The 16,066-nt window shown below is 37.1% G+C and overlaps 2 protein-coding genes across 2 annotated transcripts; both read right to left on the bottom strand.

The window, feature by feature from the left end:
- Positions 1 to 2,139: 2,139 nt before the first annotated feature.
- LOC143453372 (kelch-like protein 21) lies at positions 2,140 to 8,825 on the bottom strand. Its single transcript, XM_076954691.1, has 11 exons — positions 8,681 to 8,825; positions 7,809 to 7,995; positions 7,525 to 7,633; positions 7,223 to 7,368; positions 6,903 to 7,097; positions 6,628 to 6,768; positions 6,252 to 6,519; positions 4,250 to 4,395; positions 3,908 to 4,068; positions 3,550 to 3,820; positions 2,140 to 3,298 (listed from the first exon to the last, which is right to left on the bottom strand). The coding sequence occupies exons 1-11, from the start codon at positions 8,718 to 8,720 to the stop codon at positions 2,818 to 2,820; spliced, it is 2,145 nt and encodes a 714-aa protein (XP_076810806.1). The 5' UTR covers positions 8,721 to 8,825; the 3' UTR covers positions 2,140 to 2,817.
- A 2,584-nt stretch (positions 8,826 to 11,409) lies between these two features.
- On the bottom strand, positions 11,410 to 14,365 carry LOC143451837 (synaptophysin-like). Its single transcript, XM_076952582.1, has one exon. It carries the CDS (start codon positions 13,063 to 13,065, stop codon positions 12,343 to 12,345), a length of 723 nt encoding a protein of 240 aa, XP_076808697.1. The 5' UTR covers positions 13,066 to 14,365; the 3' UTR covers positions 11,410 to 12,342.
- Between the last annotated feature and the right edge of the window lie 1,701 nt (positions 14,366 to 16,066).

Below are 16,066 nucleotides of genomic sequence, written 5' to 3'. Positions count from 1 at the left end.
ATGTATGATAATGCTGTTCCTGGCTGTGAATAACTTGACTTTATTTTATTGACAAAAACATGTACACAGGCATATGTTGATAGTATAGGTAGGCGTCTCCAAACAAACGCCTATTCCTCTCCATTTCTAAACGAGTAACGTAACTACAACAAGCACAGCAGACATAAAAAACGAAGTGACAAAATTGAAAAACACAACTTGACTTTTCTTTGCAAACGAACTTGGTGACCTTACGCTACCTAGCGGACACGATAGCATAAGTTACAACGGTTGAACCGTTAGCATGATCACATTTCTAGGAATAAATGTAGGCCTAAGCGAAAACCTATCCGGGAAATACCACATGATCTCCGGGCTGCAAAACATCTAAATAACTTTGGGTGCAGTTGCAAGAAATGTAGCCATACTTAAACCAAAGTAGGGTACCATACTTATTATGTATAACAGCTTAATAGAATCTCACATTCCATAATGTATTTCTACCACCCTAGCAAAACGTAGACTGTACAAAGGCATGCGAAAGATTCAGTAGGGTTTCATAATTTTGGATGCGACCTCTGACGATGACCTTATATTCTGTAAGCTCCTTAGCCTACCTGGGAAATTACTAACCTGGCATATTTTGAGACGAACATGTTCACGCACAAACACGTAAGAGGTGTGTCTAAAATCTAACGAGATTGAGTGTGCCACACGCGATATGCACCAGGCAATGAAAATGAGGTTACACTCGTTTATAATGTGGCGGTTGGAGCCACACTAGTCTACGGTTAAGCGATGTATGTTGACGTCACGGGAGGTCAACGAGAAAAGATGAGCCAGAAAGATCGGCATTGGAAAGGAGCTGTGAAAGAGAGAGGACATCTGCGTTACTGTGCTTTACACATTATTGCGTTTATGCGGCATCACAGTTAGGCGTTGTTTTGTGTAGTGGAATGAAGACCAATTGTTGTTTTTTTGTGGTGACTTGTGTATTTAAGGGCTGATCTGTATTGCCTGGGAAGAGCACGGTTTCCCTATTGTTTTTGGAAACATAAAAGCCCACAATGACGTTCGAATCACGCAAAAAGATTCCTTACAATAGACCTTCAAAGTGCCGCACGATATCTCAGTTAGAAACAATGCGTTTGCGTAAATGGTAAAGTGTAGCAATCTTAAGATAATCTCTTTTGTTCAGAGTTTTAATGTAAAAATAGCGATGATATGTAGACCAGTTTGCTAAAAAACTCATTATCTTTTGTTCTGATTTTAAATTAAATGGTTTTGTCATCGATTTGGTTTTTATAAGCTTTGACATAATCTAGAATGGAAAATTTAAAAACTGTTACAATTTTTATAAAAATTTTGTTATGTATCTTTCTAAAATTATTGAAGTTTTTGCATTTGTCATTGTAAGCTTCGTCAAAACTGATTAAAAACCAAATCGCCAAAACTTATTAAGAACCAAACAATTTTCATAAACTCGAGCTCGAATCAAAGCCCGAGCAGAAAAGCTTGGCCGTAGACCTACTTTCATCGCTGGGTTGAACATAAACTATTCGTTTAAAAGTATATAGCATGACGATTGATAATGATGGCTGTTTCTGTTACCTTATAGTGGCATACAGCAACCTCGAATGGACTTTGTTAAAAATTGAATTTAACCTATTTTAGGATTTGATGTTGTATTACGATTTCTACCTTTCGAATTGACCTATTGTTATGCACATTTTTGTTTTTGCGCCACCTTTGTGACATATTATGACATAAGTTCAACAGATATTGTTCATATCAGCATTCTTACCAAGAAATAAACTTTGATTAATGCGACGACAGAGCTTATATGTTGATGATATTAACTTCTACTAAAAAACGTAATTTTGTTCAATTCTTTACCAACGAAACATGTATGACTTCCGTAAACTATTATATAGTGACTATAAATTTGAAGACAATAGCCTATATATGAGCTACTTGACAAATACACTCGGCTTTTTCTAAAATAATCATGGCAACTGTTTCTTACTCATAAACTTATTTTGGGCGTGGGCCGTTTTACTTCTCATAATTCCGGGCTGTTGTATTTTGCTAATCCGCCCCTGCTCTATGTAAACTTGTTATTGATTTTAAAGTTCAGTATAGTTTTTAGTATATTAAAATAATATATCTAATTGTTCCATTTTCGTTCACTCGTTAACTAGATGATTATACTAGGTACAGTATATAACAAAACTGTATAAAGAATTGAAGAAAATAGAGGCAATAGAAAATATCCTCTATAGTCTATAGTCTAGACTCTAGAGGTTGTAAAATACCAGACATCAACTACCATGCGACATTACCATGAAAATATCCTCTATAGTCTATACTATAGTCTAGACCAGTGATTCCCAAACTGTGTGCCGCGGCACACTAGTGTGCCGCCACAGATTCTCAGGTGTGCCGCGAATCTTTTTGGAATTTTGGAAAAGAACTGTATAAATATTTAAAATAAGGCATGCAGACAAGCATATGCGACTTAAAAGCTTTCTAGCTGCTTCAATAGCTGAGAAATAAGCACATGTGACGATGAAACCAATTATGGCATTGTCGATAGAGTAGGGTAATTTTTTAAAGCAACATTTCTTCTCTTGTAAGTGTGCCGCGAGCGTTTTCTAATTTTTCTAGTGTGCCACAAGCTGAAAAAGTTTGGGAACCACTGGTCTCCTAAACTAAGCATAAATAAATAATAGGATGTTATTTATCAGTGCACAGCAAATATGAATTAAAGTTTTCTTAGCATGCAGCTATGCTGTGAAAACAACATTTGATACGAAATCGTGATTTGTCTCAAAGTATTCAAGCATCCTGTTGATCTTCTAGAAGTACTGAGTTCAAGAACTTTGGCGATAGTCCAGTGATAACACAGGAGCTTAAAGCACTGCGACTGAGTAACATCTTAGGCAAAGACTTCCACCTTGATTTTCCTTTGATTTCTTTCCTTGGCGAAACCAAACCGGGTGATACTTGGGATTTGATTGATGAGCTGATTTGAGAAGTACCAGCCATTTCAAGATCGTTATCGAAATTGAGTGCACGTTTGGATGAACACGTACCAGCATCGCTTTTCTCTGTCGTTTTTCCACAGTGTTTTGGCGGTGTTCGTAGCTGACTAATGAAGCAGGACGAACTGTTGCCCAGATGGTAACTAGAACAAGATGCATCTCCGCATTGTTCGCAGACATCGTCGTAATATTCCACATCGGAGCAGGTGGCAATTCCGTTGAAACCTCCCATTACAACAAGTTTACTGTCGATCACGCAGGAAGTAAAATTTGATCTGCATGAAAAAAAGGATAGCCGATAACGGCAAATAAGTTTAAAATTTTCTAGAAAAGTGGAAACAAACGAAGATAGACTGCACTGTCTTTGCAAGTTTAAAGAATAACCTGTAATGGAGAGAAAAGTTTGTCATTGTAACTTATTATAGTGAGCTTAAAACACATACCTCTTAACCCAAGGTTGAGATTATGAAAGCACATAACAAAACTATAATTTTTTGTTTTTATGTAATAACCTAAATTCATTCACCTCTTAGTTATCATTGGACTCAATGTTGCCCAGCGATTTTCACTGGGATCAAATATTTCAACACTTTTCAACCTTTCACGTCCATCATAACCTCCGAGAACCACAAGTTTTCCGCGATAAGCTACAACTGACACCCCAGACCGAGGAACGGTCATGGGAGAAATACGGGTCCACTGGTCGGCATCATTGTCCAGAAATTCCACGCTGAACACACACTCATTTCCAGTGAAACCTCCAGCTACATACACGCGACTTCCCAAGCAACATGCACCTGCGCAGATTTTATACTAAGTTAACTCTGCATTGTCACAAACCAGCACACAATTGTCTCAAATGTTTACTGAATTATAGGGGCAACCTGCGTCACTTCGTCTTTCCAACATGTCAGGAAGCCGCACCCAAATGTTGCGAGAAGGATAGAACTTTTCCGCCGACTTAAGCCTGTCGTCTCGTGATCCATCTGCACCTCCTAGGGCAAAGATGCAATCATTTGCGGCAGTGGCGCTGACATAACATCGTCTGCCAATGACAAACAATTATTCGTACCTGAGTCAACACCCAAAGTAGTCGTATTTTTTTCATGTCAGAAAATATTAGAAAACATCGCCAAAGTTTTTCATCCTTCTGAAACTTTTACGGGCGATTATTATTAGACGCCCACCATACTTTTAAGCAGTAAACTAAACGTCGTCGAACTCACCGACTGTGCATACCACACATTTCCTTCCACTGACAGGTTTTCATGTCAAATCTATCACACGAGTTGTACGTGCTTCGCCCATCGTATCCACCAATAAGGTATATATATCCATCAAGGTAAAGAATAGCATGGTATGCTCTTGGCCGCTGTACAGTGTAAGCAAAAAATAGTTGAGGTACAGAAAGAGAATACATACAGTGATAATAGAACTAACCATATAAAATAAACTGCTTTATGAACTTGGTAACCTGTTGATTAATTGATCATTCAGACAACACTCGCGTCACGAAGTCCTGTATCAAACTTTTTATCCCTAGTTTATTTTGTAGCAGGCGTTAATATTAACAGATCACTTCCTCTCACGCGTGCAGTGTTTTTTTTAAGGTGTTTTGGGTGACCGAAACGGTCCCCCAAATTTCTCCAGCGGTTTCCCAAAATTTGGACTTGTAAATATGGCTATTTTTTGGTATTTAAATGAAACACTTGCGGTCTCTTAAAACTACTTAGCGGTCACCCAAACCAAACCTTAAAAAAAAACCTGCACGCGTGTATAAGCTATTTGTTGCTATGTACATTTTTTAGGTTGATAACGGTAGGCTTATAAACATTTTATACCGGTATGATATTGTTGGATGCCATTTGTATGTTTATGTTGCATAGAATTTAGGCTATATTTTCTATCTTTATAGACCACGCTCTATGTTTATTGTGCACTCTGTTATTTCTAGTTTACGCGGCTTACTCGTCGAAAGCTTAAAACGCTTCACTAATGATAATAATTGATAACATTTATACGGCGCTTTTGTAACTCTCTGCTTTGATTAAATGTAAGGTCAGTCTACCTTTGGCGTTAGGCAAGAGGGTTGGTTGAATTGTTAGGCACCGTTTTTATCAAATGTTTGAAGTAAGCCAAAAGAAACAGTTCTGTTCCGTCCCCCCCCCCCCCCCCCCCCCGATTCCTCTATCGATGAGCGTGATTCGAGCTTACGGGAGGTATTACAACTGTAGCCACTAGCCGTTGAAACAGATTTTTTTGTCTCAGGCTCCATTTTTTGTTTCAAAAAAATCCTACTTCTCACCATAAATAACGTATTTGGGATTGCATTTCTAATTTGATGCAAAGGAGGCCAAATGTCTTTATAAGCTGAGTATAAATTTTAAGCATTCATCCACCTCGGACCTCGACCAAAATTTACGAAGTGCAAACATTTTGTTTTTTTATGTTTAAAAATGGCTTTAGAACGCCTCAAAACGAAGTGAATACAAATATTTATACGTACGAAAAATAGCTATTTATGATGTATTAACTATTTTCAAACGCCGTATACCCACTCGTTGTACGTTTTTCTCGATTAAATTATAGCCGATAAGCAAACAAGGAAGTGCGATGAAGGAAAAGGAATAAAGACGCAAAAAAGCCTATGGGGAAATAGCTTTCCTGCTTAGTACGCTATTGAAAAGGTACAGTTGCATTCTCGCTTAATTTTAAAGTGAAAGTTGCGAAAAGTAATTACTTCTTTCTTTCTTAAATTTGAATTCATAAATTTCACCAAAATTTTGGCAAGCCCCGCCAAAATTTCGCCCGGAACCACCCGTGGAGCGTGCGCCTCACGTTTAGAAATGGCAGTTTATCAAACCTGGAAGGATATAATCCGTTACACTCGTTCCATGTATTCATTTGAAAATCGACCAACACGTTAGACAAATAGACAATAAGTATCGGCTAAGTGGACAAGACAAACCAACTTTTGGCATAAGTTCTAATTTTACAAATAATCTAATTATGTTGACAATATGCTAGAAGGACAGAAAAATCAAGAATTTAGTAACTATATAACAGCATGACGCTTTTTCAGAAACGGTTAGCCTATTAATATTTGAAACTTTTGTTTCCAAGATATTACAAAGTTAAACCATGAAAACGATTACAAAATCACCATGAAAACAATGGGTAAGTTGCCACCAGCTTCGATAATATATACTACACTGCAAACACTTGTACCTGTAGTAGTGATGGAAATACTTTGTTGATCAGTCTCCACTTTTTCCTTTTCGGTTCATATAGTTCTGCACATTTCGTTGGACTTTCGCCACACCAACCACCAACCACAAGTATTAGCTTTCGAGGATAGCGAGGGGTGAGCCATTTGCCTGCATGCTCGGGGGAAATCAGGTAATTGCCGTTGGCATCTCTTTTCTTTGGCAGCGGTAACGTCGAAGGCAAAAGGGAATGATTTTTGCAAAAGGCTTTTAAAAATTCCACAAGGTATCTGTAAATTGGTAATGCATTGTCTTGGTAAGTGCATACCGATAGCAAGAAAATACTGTTAAGTAAACCAACAGAACATTAAAACACAATTGAAGGACAGTATACTCACAGGCTGTCTTTGCAAGACCCGACTAAGTCATGTTTTTGGATGACATCTTCCAGAAAATCAACGTTAAGATTGCCCCAACGCATGCATTGCAATAGGTTATACACGCTTTTATGTCTGTGTAAGATATCCTCATCCACCCACCTTGTATAAAAATGTTCAACTGTGACTCATAAAATTTGTAATAATGATTTCTTCAATATAACAATATCCTACATAAGACAGAGCTAGAGAAGACAAGTCTTTGAAATCAATCCCCAAGCAATTTGAAAAATCACCTCATTATAATCCAAAAAGTAAAGGATTCTTCGGGTACGTTTAGCTCATCGTCTTGCAGAAATGCCTGCAAATCTTCTTCTGATAGATTCCAGACTTGTCTAAATCCGGGAGTAGGCATTTCACACACAATTTCAGCTATATGCCTCAATATGTATTCCTTTGTAGACTTCTCAAGTGTGTTACAGTAGTACGTTCTGGAGACGTTTTGTGAAAGAAATAACATAATTTGGCTCCAGCGCGCAGGTTACTTGCAACTAATCTTGCCAAAGCAAAAACACCATGGTTAGTAGTAATAATTGAGGTATCAAACGCAACCAACCTCGCAAATTCCCACAAATCAACGCAGTTTGCGAAGTTTATCTTTCTCAGCAAATAGCATATACATTTTTGTATAATTTCATCAATTCCAAGATGATTGGCTACCATCAACAATTCTTTAGTTTCGTTTATTGACGTCAATGTCACCTTCGAAAATCAGTACATAAATTTTCTAAATGTAAATTAATTTATGTAACCAAGATACCGATTTTCCACTTTCAATCTAGCACCCTTTCCTTGTTTTTAATATGTCATATACGTACATAAATGCAAGAAGGCCCATGAATAAATACACCGACTTACTTCGCGCATGTATGCAAACTGAAATATGTGATCCATGACCTGTGTTGTTACACCAGGTATTGTGATTTCCTCTCTGTTTCCACTTTCCCATCGTCCACTAAACAGGGATCTATAAACGAGATTATAATTTTATGTGTACTTTTTCAAATTAAAATTTGTCCCAATTTTGTGGTCCATTATTTGATTATCTGCAACGCTTATTTCCAAGATACAGCACAATGGAATATGTAAAGATTGGGAAGTATTTACGTTGCTAAACTAGTACAAATCATTACCCAACTTACTTAAAGTAAGGGCTGCATGCGCATAAAATAATTCTGTGAGCAGGAAAAGCGGTGCCATCGATTGTTTTTAGAACTACATCAAAAAAAAGGCCTTCCATCCGCAAATCCCTGAAGGTTTGCCACTTCTGATGTGATCTTTGCCAGCTGACAAGATCATTAAAAGTTTCTGGATCACCTTGTCCAGTTTCTTCAAACAAGGTGAATACAACATTCATATATCGACTCACCAGTTAAATCTTACGCTAAAAAGCCATTTACAGCTAAAGTTTGAAGAGAATGTTCGAAAGGTATGGTTCACTTCTTAGATTTGAATGAAAGATATGGTAGCTGTTGATAATTAATCTTTGCTTGGTGCAGGGCCCAGAGGTGTACTGGTACTACTACTAGGTAGTGGCGTGGTACACGCATAACTCTAACAGTCTAACTAGATACCCTCTTAAAGATGGATGTTTCCTCTACAATCTACATCTACATGCCTAATTGATAAATAACTAGGGAGTACCATACAAAGTAGGGGTAATTTTTGTTTTAAGTTATTAAATTTCTAATGGTTAAAACAAGCTAATTTTTAACGCCATCAGTTAGGCTAACTCCTAGAAACTATGGTTAAACCGAATAAACAACATCATCATCAATAAATGAAGTAAAGGGACGCGATGCTCCGTTAAAACGAAGATAAGAGGACACCAAACCTTCAACAAAAGATTGCTGAAGTTATTTCATCTTCTTTCCCATATTACGGCGACAAATTGAAGTGATACAAGGTACCATCAAAATCAGAAATTACATCAAATCAGGTGTAACCTCTAATTCCTAGACGGTACTATTGACCTTAATCGGCCTTGTAATATTCAATATTGGAAACAACGTACCTTGCTGGTGTGGTGCATCGCCTGAAGCGTTGAGTAACATGAAATCTTCAAGACAGAATTTGGACAAAAAACAAAACGACTTGAAAGTTCTTTTTATTGATTTTATTTGTAAAGTAGCCACTGATTCCAAGACCGGTAGCTTCCAAATTTTATCACTAGGAAACCAAAACAGCTGATTGGGAGTATTGTTAATCAATAATAATTAGAGTCAATTGTGACGTAATTCAGGCGATACAAAAGCAAGTATTGGCTACCATGGGTACATGAACAGAATGTTTTGTATGGCGATTGGATAATGCATAGCAACGTTGCCTAACAACGCGAGCTTGTTGACAAGTGAAAACATGCCGCAGTCGCTTTCAGGTATTTCATGTCGCAAGGTGTTTCACTCACTTGACATCGCCAGATGTTTCACGTTCGTAAATAAGAAAAAGTCGCCCTCAAGACAAAAGAAATAAGCGTGGTCGCGCAAATTATGGTAAAGGTATGTTTATCATTTCTGTAAATTTTCGATAAACCATTGCATTTGCATGTTATAATGCAGAGCTTGTTTTGAATTGTAAGTTATCATCATTTCTTTCATTTAAAGGTTTGAGATTTCCAGGGGCAGCACGAGCAGATTACTTAAATTCCTATCGATGAGATCACAAATACATTGTATCTTGACGTCGTGCGACGGTTACGTTTTGGTCCTATACGCAAAGACAAAAGACGTCATTTTTTGAAAAGTAAACTGAACGTATTCGTTAAATATACTCTGGCTGCCAACAGGAACAATAATAATCATCTGGCATGTTCACCATGTCGGTCGTGTGGCGAAGTGTGTAGCAGCGATGCACCCTTCGTTATACCGGAAAACTACGCGTCGTAAAACAACCCAGTTTTCACGAGTTAAAAGAAAAATTATTTGCATTTTGGTTCGTTGCATGATACTAATGTTTTGGAAAGTACACCTTGTGCAAAACGCCAAACTTTACACCCAGATCAGTTTTTCCTTTATTCCTTTGACTTGCCGAGCTCTCGCTAGTTTGCATTTCATGCATATGAAATACCATAAAGTTGCAAGCAAAGCAACTAGCGCAGAAAAAATACTTAATTAACAATGTACGAGAAATAAAATGTTTCGGACATAAACATTTGTCCTTCATCAGAGTGATAAGCGAACGTAAATGTAAAAATCAAAGTTGTGTAAATGTTTATAACAACTCCGTACGGAAGTAGCTGCAAGAGAAAAGTACGCAAAATTTAGAGTTTGCAGACAAGACGATACAGTAAACGATATAATAGGTGAACGCAATTAAAACTATGTGAACATAGAAGGGAGTAAGCAGCATTTTGATAAACATATGTTAACATCATACAAAATCGAAATGTAACAAAGTTCCAATGTCGGATGGTCTGTAAAATTACTGAAAAAGTCAAGAAATCTCAAATTTTTGATCAATAAATACCCCTACAAATCCAAGCTTTTTTAACCAGGGTACGTCGTACTGGCACAGTTGGTCGTGCAATGGGTGCCATTTTATAAATTTTTACAATTCACTTTGTCTCATAACCCACAAAAAAGTACAACATTTAAGACATCTGTGTTTATTGTATAAAACGTTTTAAGAACCACAAGCAACCGAAAGTAACTCAATGGTTTTCAAATAAGCATTTGAAGCTCTATTCTGTTCCTTAAAACGGATATTGCTTCTGCAGGACAAATAAAGTGCAAGTTTTAGGACAAAAATTTACTCTTGTAGCTTTTCCTGGCATTCTTAAGCTGTGGGCAGTCTCGCTTAATACTCCAGCAATAGTCAGCCAGCATATGTAAGTCCTATCTTCCCTGATATCTTTCCTCCATCACCTTCAGATCTTGGTGGAATTTTACTCCTTGCTCATCGCACCAAGGTTTTCCGGGAAATTAGCAAGATGGCTGTGTAAAAAATGCATTTTGATGCTCATGTTGCAGCGTCAATTTCATATTGAGACCTGGACCTATACCTGGAGGTTACACATCCTTTCATATTTCTATGTGTGTTTTGATCGCTGATTTTTGTATGTTAGACAACTTGGTACCAAAATTTTGAGAAGTTTTACGTGTGTATATATTACTCTTATTATATGGACATGTAAATTGATATACGACAGTAGATAGCGAAGCTATCAGAATATGGGACTTATTGCTGAAGTAGTTTTGTACTCTGATTGAAGTAAACACTAAACACTGAAGTTCCATGTCAAATTTCTTTTTTAACGCTGCTGTTACTTTTCATCTAAAGATTGACGAAGTTTATTACATATATTTTTCTTAGAAAAAGCACTATTCAGGCAACAGTATTTGCTAAAATATAAGTTTTAAAATAAGCACCATTCACTAAACTAGTCGAAGATTCCCTTGTATTGTTTTGAAATTGTCTCTTTCGATCCATGAAACAGTGCACCATCATCCACTTGATCGGAACAAAGGAGACGATTTATGGCTTGCCAGCCATTGTAATGCGTAATCCTCAAAAGAAAGTAGTTTAACCGATGGTTGACCTAGGCTTTCTGTTGTCTTATAACGAGAGTATTTCTAGCCTGTAGCAATGGTTTGTCAACCCATTAGTTGGCGTCTATGGCTGTCATCATACTTTAAACTATTCTCAGTTGTTGAGAGGTTTGGGGTTTAAAACATTACAAAATTGTGTGGACGTTTTGTACTTTTATTAAAAGATCTACACAAAACCTATGGGAATAGTACCGAATATGAAACCATTGCAATTAGTTTAATACAGGTAATTCTAGTTTAGAATCACTTTTTACTGTCAAACCTACAGCAACTTTTAATATTCCTTAGAGCATTACTCACACAATAAATAACAAGCTAAAACATATATAACAAGCAAACCAAATGATTTTAATGCAAATGAATTTCACTTTAACATTTGGGGCTATAATGGATAATTGCTGATTTGTTAGAAAGCAATTACATATATTACAAAGTTCAAAAACGTCAAATCACTACAATATCCACTGCACAATCAGACAACACTCAATTAAATGCCACTGATACAACCGAAAGTACATTTGAGCATATAGTTATAAATCTTTCATGATACTAACTGCGCTACACAAATAAGAATATTTCACTTTGGTTCAGCAATCTGAAGTATATTTTGGGGTTTAGTTTAGTAAAGTATCATACCACAAATATGAAGTATGTCAATATATCACCATCATACATGCTATATGCTCATAGTGTGCAATTTCCCCTTTCACTGTTTTAGTGCAATTTTGGACATAATGTCAATGTTCAAAAAACCTTACTTTTGGAACAGCATTCAAATAGGAGTATGTATTCTAATTTGTGGTCATACACTACATTCACTGTGTAAGCAATCCATGCCCTTCCCGTTGTTTGCACTTAGTTTACACAGAGCACGTGGACTAGAGGAAAAGGACCTCAAAATTAGGCATTTCACGTAGTGAAATTAGAGAAACTACTCGACATGCTTCCGACATAGGATAACACAAAGATTAATTTATGTCAAATTATTTTTTAAATAAAATTCAGTACCAAATAATGTAATTTCGATGCATGCTTGCATGTTACAAACCATTTCACTATTAAAGCAATACGTAGATAACTAAACCATTGCTGTACAGTTCTAAGGATGCACTGAACAATGTTTCAAACATTACATGTTATTAGGTGGCTGAGGAGGTGCACCTGCATTGTCTTTTGCTGGTTCCTGATGATATGGAGATTCCTTGTACACAAACCAGCAGTTGCATCCCCAAAGGAAGAAGTTGAGAAATGCAAAAGCAACTGAAGCATTTAACGGAGTGAAATCAGGGTTACGTATGATGCTGCATGTTGTATCTTCTTGATTGCAAATGGAGTCCAATGGACTATTGCTAAAAAAACGATTCTGGCTCGTCCATTTCTTCACTTCCCCTAGACCCCAAGCCCAAGCAGATGCAGCTGTAAGCCATAGAAATGTATAGATAACAGTGACAGCCAAATCAGTGATGGTAACTGCTCTTTCGTGAGTCTGCCGCACCTTTGCATCAAACATAACATAAAAAATGACAGCTGCCAAGGAATATAAAAAAGCAGTGACACCAACAAACATAAACCACTGAGCTGAGGGTGACAAATTTCCTTCCATTCGTGTTGTGGTGGTATTCCCACTACAATTATCAAATGCTATATCTTTTCCATTTAAATGAAAAGGATACGATATGGGAACAGGAATTAAGTTTGGAATAGTCTGACTGGGACAGGAAATAGCATATTCTGCTGTACTGTGGTAACCACCAGTGGTTGCAAACGCAACAATGGCAAGAACAATTTCAATTACTCGAATAAAACCACGTGGTTCCATAACAGCACGAATTCTCCATGATGACGTGTCCATTCTAAACAGCTCACTTTGAGGATTACCCTTTACAAGCAAAAATATGTAACCTTAACAATAAAACTTGGTTATAATGTTGCATAATCAAATATAGTCACCATACTTATAATGATAGTCTTTTCACCAAAATACATCAAAAACAAGCGTAGTATATATATGGAGAGTTGGCATTTTTAGTTACAAGCCTACATTCCTCCCAACACAATACACTGCGTAATTGAGGTGTACTGTATGTTACGGACCATTAGGCGCAATTTAAATCCTTTTTTTCCTCATAAATTGATCGTGCGCGTTACAAGCCGGTGCGCCTAATGTATGGATCATAATGCGTGCAACGTATTTTACTGAGCTTTATACGGTAACCCATACTCCTTAGAATCGGGTGCGGCTTATGGCCCGATGCGCCTTATGTATGAACAAAAAACTAATCAAAGCAATTTATTGACAGTGCGCCTTATAACCGGGTGCGCCTTATGGTCCGTAAAATACGGTAGATAGATTCAGGGTGTTAGAATATTGAAATCTTTCAAGTAACTGAAAAGTTCTTCCCGTTCATTCATATTATCTTGCTGAATGGGCAATTTAGAATATCCAATCTTTAAGAACTGAATCAAAAATCCTTCGGTTCTTATAGCAGATCATTATACCCAGTTTGACTATATGCAATTTTATTACTATTGCAACGAATGGTAGCAAAGGACGGTGTCAAGTGTGTACGAGGCATCATGTGTGTGAAAAAATCAGAGGCTTTCTTCTAGTTAGTCAATGTTATGAATTCGGCAATCGAACATGGACATTTATTAAATAAAAAATGGTAACGCATAACGCTATATTCTCAGTAATTGGCTGGGACACTAGCCCCATGTGTTTTGAAAGCGTGTGAAGGCCAACATAAATCTACGATAGTAACAACATTAATCTACTGAAGCGCATGAGTCACAATACAAAATTAATCTAACTCTAATCCCTATTGACCCCAACGATCACTTTTCATGACAAAATTATCCCCAAACCTTTACTCCTTCCGCAAATTAGTTTTGTTGCTTCCGCGCTCCTGTAGATTAGTGTTGACTCGTGTGAAAAAAAATAGGAATTTCATAATTACCTCAATATTTTGTTTGTTTTCATTTTCTAGCATATTTAAAACCTGTCAATTTATTGCTGTACTGAATCATCTAACACAAAGATAGCCAGCCGACTGGCTATATGGCTTAATGCTATAGCCAGTTGGCTAGCCAACCCTAAACAAAAACAGCTGAGCAGTGTTCTTGCATGTTGGCTCAGAAACTGTTTAAGGTACAATGGCTTTAAATGCGGCAGGTTATTTAAATTGAGTCAGTGATTACGTTTAAACCAGGGGTTCTTAAACTTTTTGGCACACGCCCCCCTTGACGGTACCTAAAAATTTCGCGCCCCCTCATTGCAAAATAAAAAAGCATTAAACAAAACAATTTATTTTCAATTAACTTTCATTAATGAGAAGGATGTAGTTGTTTTTGGGAAACCAAACGATTAATTCGAGGCTTTGTGGAAGATAATGCACATCTTAGGTCGGCTGCACAGTCAAGTTTGTTCCTGGGTTTTGTCTTTATATTCATGAAGATGACGCTGCAAACGACTTGGTCTCAAAACGTCGTTGCTTAGCTTTTCTAAGCATATCGCGCATTGCGGTACGACTTTTTTGTTCACTGTGGTATCTATAAAGCCATACGTCAGATAATTTTGGTCATACTTTCTCTTTTTTCCACTCAATACAATTAGTTTAATTACTAAAATATCTGTTTATTAAATCAATACTAAATTTAAGTTTTACTTCATTTTACGGTTTTAATATTGGCTGACGTTGGTTTTACCCTATTTAAACCGGGTGCGTGACATTAGTATTTTTGGTTCCACGACAATTAACCGTGGGAAATTGACCGCGAACAATTATCGCCGGTGAATTTGTTCACGGTCAATTGACGTGATCCCAGTATTTTTATTATGTGTGGCCGACACTGCACACAAATTTTCAATCGTTAATGACTCGAAAATTATACGTCGTAAACTGATCGGATATTTACAGGTTAGTAGCAAAAACATCTGGTTTCCTGTATACATCATAATTGTAAAACTAAAGAAAATGCATTTAATGTAAATTAAGTATTTCTACAAGTGATACATTTGTAAAAGTTTTTCTTGTTACGCCGCCCCCCGTTGTGAGAAAAAACAGGTCACCGCAAAAAGAGAAGACAAGAGAACAGTTAGTCGAGCTAGGAGTGCATGAATGAGTAAACGAAAACGATACGCTTCAATGTGGAGAAACACCAAATATTATGATGTAACAATTGACGTATTTCGGAATCCAAATTTCAAAAATACAATTGCCATCGTGACACACTTTAAAATTTTAGTAAAAATGAACCTATAGTGAAAGTCAAGAAAGCATGTTTAGACATAGCTCATATAATAGACAGCTTGTCATCTCTCGCGCCCCCCTTACGAATGTTACACGCCCCCCAGTTTAAGAACCACTGGTTTAAACATTAAACTACTCAACAGCCGCAATGCAAATTGAGCGATGAAAGCATCAGTGATTGTTGAAAAAGACAATCAAGGAAGATTTGAATATCTATTAACGATTTATTTAAAAAACACTTGGGCAAAGAAAACGTGAAAGTCAGTTTCATTACCACTTTGCTAGATTGGTATTTTCCTACTTCAGCAAGTGGTGGCCTGTTAAATAGGTGTCGACGTCACCGGTCAGCAACTACCGAAGTAGAAAATCCCAATTGCACCACCAGCTAGTCATTCAATCACTTTTTCTAAACTTGGTAACTGGCAGACCAGTTTTCCAAAAACACTTGTCTGCCGTCTAAACTTTAACTAACCCAGCATACATGCAGAGGTGGGTAGTGCCGCGATTTGTACATCGAACCCAGCTTGCTGGTGGAAGTGCAATTTTAGCCCCTATTGTGACATGGCTACAGGCTAATCCATGTCAAACCATATGATTGGACCA

Source organism: Clavelina lepadiformis, chromosome 4 (assembly GCF_947623445.1).
Source record: "Clavelina lepadiformis chromosome 4, kaClaLepa1.1, whole genome shotgun sequence".
NCBI lineage: Eukaryota > Metazoa > Chordata > Ascidiacea > Aplousobranchia > Clavelinidae > Clavelina > Clavelina lepadiformis.
This window is presented reverse-complemented; position numbering and strand designations above follow the sequence as displayed.